The sequence below is a fragment of the Crinia signifera genome, chromosome 4 (assembly GCF_055691185.1).
Source record: "Crinia signifera chromosome 4, ASM5569118v1, whole genome shotgun sequence".
Classification (NCBI taxonomy): Eukaryota; Metazoa; Chordata; class Amphibia; order Anura; family Myobatrachidae; genus Crinia; species Crinia signifera.
In genome coordinates this window covers 227583248-227589350 of record NC_139220.1, presented here as the reverse complement: position 1 = coordinate 227589350, position 6103 = coordinate 227583248, and the positions used below count along the sequence as shown (strand labels likewise).

The 6103-nt window shown below is 43.0% G+C and overlaps 1 protein-coding gene across 1 annotated transcript in view; it reads right to left on the bottom strand.

The window, feature by feature from the left end:
* Nucleotides 1-2112: 2112 nt before the first annotated feature.
* Nucleotides 2113-6103, bottom strand: part of LOC146075056 (tropomodulin-2-like) — a 62776-nt gene continuing 58785 nt past the window's right edge. Inside the window, exon 10 of the mRNA XM_083183904.1 lies at nt 2113-5319. Coding sequence (XP_083040030.1) covers nt 5285-5319 — 35 coding nt within the window. The 3' untranslated portion in view covers nt 2113-5284. The remainder of the gene's footprint in view (nt 5320-6103) is intronic.

Genomic DNA, 6103 nt, shown 5'->3' with positions numbered 1-6103 from the left:
GTGGTTAACCCCCAAAGCTGTGTTTTAGTAGATTAAGCCACAAATATTCAATAATAAATAGGTCCTTTAGGGAGAAGTGGTGTAAAAATAGTTACTGTGGAAACGAGGTATGTGCTTCTTTGAAGCACTGACTGTTAATGATCTGCAGGGTAGAGAGACATGAATAAAATAATTGTTTTCCAGAGAAAGCATTTTTTGGGGGTAAAAAAATACTTTGAAGTAGATAATAAGACATACTATTTAAATCTAACTCACATTTTGGTGTTTTCAAGCTTCTACCACCACCTTGTGGCCAAAAATGCATTGCCTCCAATGTGTGAAATCACATGAAAGTCCAATCACATACCCCAGGCATGTCCAAACTGCATACCTCCCAACTGTCACGATTACATCGGGACAGTCCCGATTTTCGGGTCCTGTCCCACTGCCCCACCCGCGGCAGGCATTGTCCCACTGCGGGGGGCGGCAGTTGGGAGACCCCCCAGTCTAATAGAATAGACGGTACTTGTTTCCTAGCACGGCCACAACGATCATAATCGCGGTCATCGGGGGTAAAATCGGGGCCATCGCGGGCATCGCGGCCGCTAAAAAATCGGGTGCGATGGGCCAGACGCGATGCCCGCGATTTTCCCATAGAGAACAATGTTAAATGGCTCAATTTACCCGCGATGACCCCGATTTCCCATAGGAAACAATGTGAAATGGATCAATTTACCGAAATTATCATAGGGAACAATGGTAAATGGGCCAAAAACACCCCTGAACATAAAAATGTCCCCCCAAAAGTACTAGACGCCACCCCTCGTTCAACGTGAACCCGAAGCGTGGCGAGCGCAGCGAGCCCGCGAGGGGCGGCGGTACGCGTCCTCCGACCTTTTCATGCCCTACTATCCACGTCGGCGTGGAGTTGAGAATAGAATAGTGTGGCGAGCGCAGCGAGCCACCGAGCCCGAAGCGTGGTGAGCGCAGCGTGCCCCGCGAGGGGACGCGGATACCTTCACAGTTATACGCATCCCCTCGCGGGCTTCCCAGGTGTCCATGGCGACGCGGACACCTGGGAAGCCCGCGAATGGACGCGTTTACCTGTGAAGGTATCCGCGTCCCCTCGCCACGCTTCGGGCTCGGTGGCTCGCTGCGCTCGCCACACTATTCTATTCTCAACTCCACGCCGACGTGGATAGTAGGGCATGAAAAGGTCGGAGGACGCGTACCGCCGCCCCTCGCGGGCTCGCTGCGCTCGCCACGCTTCGGGTTCACGTTGATCGCGGGGTGGCGTCAACTACTTTTGGGGGGACATTCCACTGCTCTGTGGGTTTTTTGGGGGTTTCTGGCCCATTTACCATTGTTCCCTATGCTGATTTGGGTAAATTGATCCATTTAACATTGTTTCCTATGGGAAATCGGGTCATCGTGGGTAAATTGAGGCATTTAACATTGTTCCCTATGGGGAAATCGCGGGCATCGCGGGTGGACCATTTAAGCATTTTTTGGTGCACACGACGCGACCGACCCGATTTTTCACTGTTTTCAATGCATTTCAATGGAAAAATCGGGGGCATCGCGTCGGTCGCGTCGCAGGCCACTAAAATTACCCCCGATGCCCAAGATTTGTGGCCGTGCTAGGAAACATGTACCGAATAGACGCTGTGCGCATGCGCACAGCGTCTATTCTCATATGAAAATGAGGTAGCGGCTAATTAGCATAAGCAGCACCCTCATTTGCATACGCCCCACCCCCTTTTCGGACGGCGCGAGTGTCCCTATTTCATCAGCACAGAAGTTGGGAGGTATGAAACTGTGGCCCTCCAGCTGTTGGACTTGTAGTTTCACAACAGCTGGAGGGACATAGTTTGGACATGCCTGATTTACCCAGTAGCACCACTTTCATTTAAATAATCTTTGTGCAATATCAGATGGCCATGCACCACTATCGTTACCTTCTATCTAGGCGATTTTGACGATCCAGTCCAAATTGCTTGGCCGAATTGCCCCGCGTTTACACGGCTTTAGGCCCTATATCTCTATGTTTACATTGTTAGTATAATCACTGATGATAGAATGTCTGTTCCATTGCAGTAGGTTACAGGTTGTTTTCAATTTATAGACAAGACATCAATGGCAAAAACAAAACACATTTTTATTTATAAGAGCCTATATTATCTAAAATTAACATTGCCTCTACAAATACAAAGCAAGGTGGATCAACATTGTCATTTCCGCTTGTTTATTTGGCATCACAGTTCACAAATGACAATTCAGGTAGATATAGTTAATAAGAAATAAGAATAATTTTCAAGATAACAGCGTCTGGGGGGAAATAACTGTGTGAACTAGTGCTTAGATTTCACTTGGTGCTCTCCTGAGGAACATTAATCCCAGTCATGAAATGGTTGAACTAATTTCCAGCATATAACAGACCACTTTCCTGAGCACCGTTCTAAAAAACCACCATCTTTAGTAATGCACGGCAAAGGTTATTTACATCCAGGGCTCAATAGTGACCACACTTTCACTCCATTAAAGCGTTCTTGTTCGTAACAACATCTTATAATGTAATATACTGTAGTCTGTGTTTTAGAACTATGAATGATAGAATTCCACAACAAACTTTTTTAAATATTGTGACAGACTGAGATCTTAATGTGATAAAACACACGTGTATCGATACATATTACATTACACACACATACAGGTGTTTATATAAAATGTATGTATCATATATATTTAGTAAAGTTTCAAATATACCACTTTTATGTTGCATACTTCAATACTATTAAATGGATCTTCCTTGCTCTACGTCTGTTAATCTACCAGGTTGATCTCCACTGCGTAAGCAGTGGTTGGGTCTGGCGTGTCACATGATATCAGAGCTGGACGGAGAGGGGTGAGATCAGATCAGTATGTATAGACCCCTGCTTGGTCTCACACCTCTAGCTGACTTCACCCTCTGCAGTTCACTCCCGCATCCATGTAAATCTGAACCCACTTCCCCTCCATTTAAATAGCATAATTGAAACCTATAAGTCTGTATCCCTAAAAGAAAAGAAAACTCAATTAAACTGTTAACTTCACTGCAGTTGTCTTTTCTTCTCTCCAGCGGAGATTCTGGTCTGTGTTATTTATACCATTTTATTATATAAGACATATATTCTTTTAAACCAGAAAGCAAAGTAGCAGCACCATCGTATCTCAGACATTATTGTATGATACTGTACTGGGGTGTCATTTTCCCTATTGGTGCAGTATACAATGTATTCCACAACAAAGCGTACAGTTTTATATTTCCCCATGCAAAATAAGTAGTAGCGTAAACAAAACATAAATAAGTGAGTACCAAGTACTGAGATGCAGCCACATATTACATTACAATATAAAAGGACGAGCTATATCACAGACTGCTACATGTTGCTATATCAGAGCTTTGTAGTCTTTGTGAGACCCTCATTTATTTAGGATACCTGTCACTGATGAATGACGGTGCCTGATTTGCCAATGTTGCACCAACATGACAAGCGGATGGATTCTAAGCAACATATGAACGTTACCAATGATGTCACTATAGATCACATTATCTACTAGAAAGTGTAAAACACGTATACCAATGTAAACAATGATTTCAAATACTAAAACATACAAAAGGTAGAAACAATATTATACAATTAAAATAATTAAAAAAAATCATGTTTGATGAACAAAAGTTCTGTTTTTATGTCACAACATTGCTGTCAGAATAATAACTTCCATAGAAATGAGTGTGATAAAACTGCCCGAGGTTAAGTAACATGTAGGGTGAATTAATTACAAATGTGGAAACTGCACTCTGCCATTAATTAAAATGGTATATGGTCATTAGGTTGACCCATATTAGGTCAACATGCATTGGGTTGACCATTGAAGGTCGACATGTCTAAGGTGAAGAGGGTTGAAAGGTCGACACAAGCATTAGGTTGACAATGGCAAGGTCGACATAAGTTTTTAATTTTTTTTCAAGCCGACATGCAGTATTTCATGCCCTACCATCTGCTAGGGTGTGAGGGAGAATATAATAGCATGCTGAGTGTAGCGAGGCACCGTGCTTGAAGCAAGGTGAGCGCAGCAACGCTGTACACTTTGACTGTGTCCATGTCAACATTCGGGACAAAAAATGTGAAAAACTCATGTTGATCTTTTGACTGTCGACCTTCCAACCCTATCGACCTTGTTGACCCAATAAATGTCAACCTAAGATGGGTGGATCCAATGACCCATACCCATTAAAATTCGGTTTCCTAGGGAAATGTTCATTCTTAACGCTAATTTCACAGACCCTAGATATCACTCTGATAGGAAAGCTATATCTGAGCTGCAGCTGTCTGGTGGATGTCATGTGTTGGGAAACATGAGGTTCCTGATCCGGAGAGGCCAAGGCATTGGTACAAAAGTAAACATAAGACATGGAAACCCCTGTGGATAATGGAGAAATATAGTTTAAACTTGGCCTCTGATTCAAAAGAAACTCATTCATTTCCCATGTGGCTTTGCATGCTGCTGATAGGTCCACTGTAATATAGAGTGAGCCAATCATTGCAGAACACTGCAGTGCTGCAGGATACTTTTGCAGGAAGGTCTATTATAGGCCTCATACTTAATTTCTCATATTTGCTGCAGGAATAACAAATGCTTATATAATCTACAGTGCTAGGAAATTATACTACGATGACTGTATCTCTTATACCCTAAATACTACAAATATGCACCAGGATGAGTTGTGTATGCTACACTTACAGTATGGTACTTCTACTGTAAGCTTAGGCCAATGTCATTAGTCTCAGTGCAGTATGCATCTATATATACTATGCTCAATGGCTAGAAGTAACATATAAAGTCACTCTGTATGTACAAACCAGTATGGTCCCATGGTTTATATATGAAAATATTAGATGGCAATGCTATACACTGTGGCAGGCCAAAAAATAAATTGTGGTCACATGACAGCACCTTAAGTTTGGCAACATCAGCATCCGATAAATGACCCTCTGAAATGAAGCTATCATGCATTTTATCTCACAGGAATTCTGTACATAATGGATATACGTATGTGAAAAGTACAAGTGCAGGATTTTGTATACATAATTATTTTTCCACAATATTCCCATTTCTAGTGCTGGGCTTAGGTTTGGAATGTGGAGAAATCTGCAATATAAAATAGTCTGATATGCCTGAATAGACACTCCTGCGGTTCGCAGTCTTCCAAACTCTTTCCCCTTATCCACAAGGGACATCTGTATTTTCAGCATCAGTTATTTTACTGATGTTCCCTTTCAACCCTCCTTTGACGAACTGCAAAGATAAAAAGAATTCAGATTATCATTTGTATATTTCTATTTACATTTGGTAACATTCAGAGAATATTACTGGGAATGTTCATGCATTATCGTCAATAGGAATTTCTGCATTACTTATGGCATTTCTGCGCATGTGCATACGCTGGGTGCGAACGGGCAAGGCAAACTTCTAGTTTGCGGTCCCGTATGCACCCACCAGCGTGGACTGACGGACGGACGGGGGGTGCAGGTGAGGGGACGGCCCATAAGAACGCCCAGCTTTTCTTTTTCTGAAAGACTTGTAAGAGCTGGGGTTCATTACCCTACAGGAAAAGCTTGCTGTATGTCTTATGTGGAAGTCACTGGGAGTCTCACCGTATTGTATAGTGGTAACTTGGATAATCTCTGTATTGTATACAACTGTCACTGAGATGAACTTTATATAAAGGCTCCAGGTGCCATAGGCTAATACACATGTAGCAGTGGCGGAACTATAAAATGTTGTCGTCGTCGTCGTCGTCCCCCCCCCCGGCGCTCCTCCTGGCTGGCTCTTGCTAACCTCCTCTAGCATCCTCAAAAAGTGTCTGCTGTAAGGAGGCAGACATTTTGTGTGGGCTATTTTTTAATAACAGGAGCCAGGAGGAGAGCAGCAACCGCAGCTTTAGGCTGCCCACCTGGCACTTTAGTACAATGTGCATAAAGGCACATTAAGTACGTTACCCCACAGTGTATCAGGACAGGTGTTAGCTAACAAGCATGGAATAAGGCCTTCATTTTATTTCTTGGCTGTCATCTGCAAG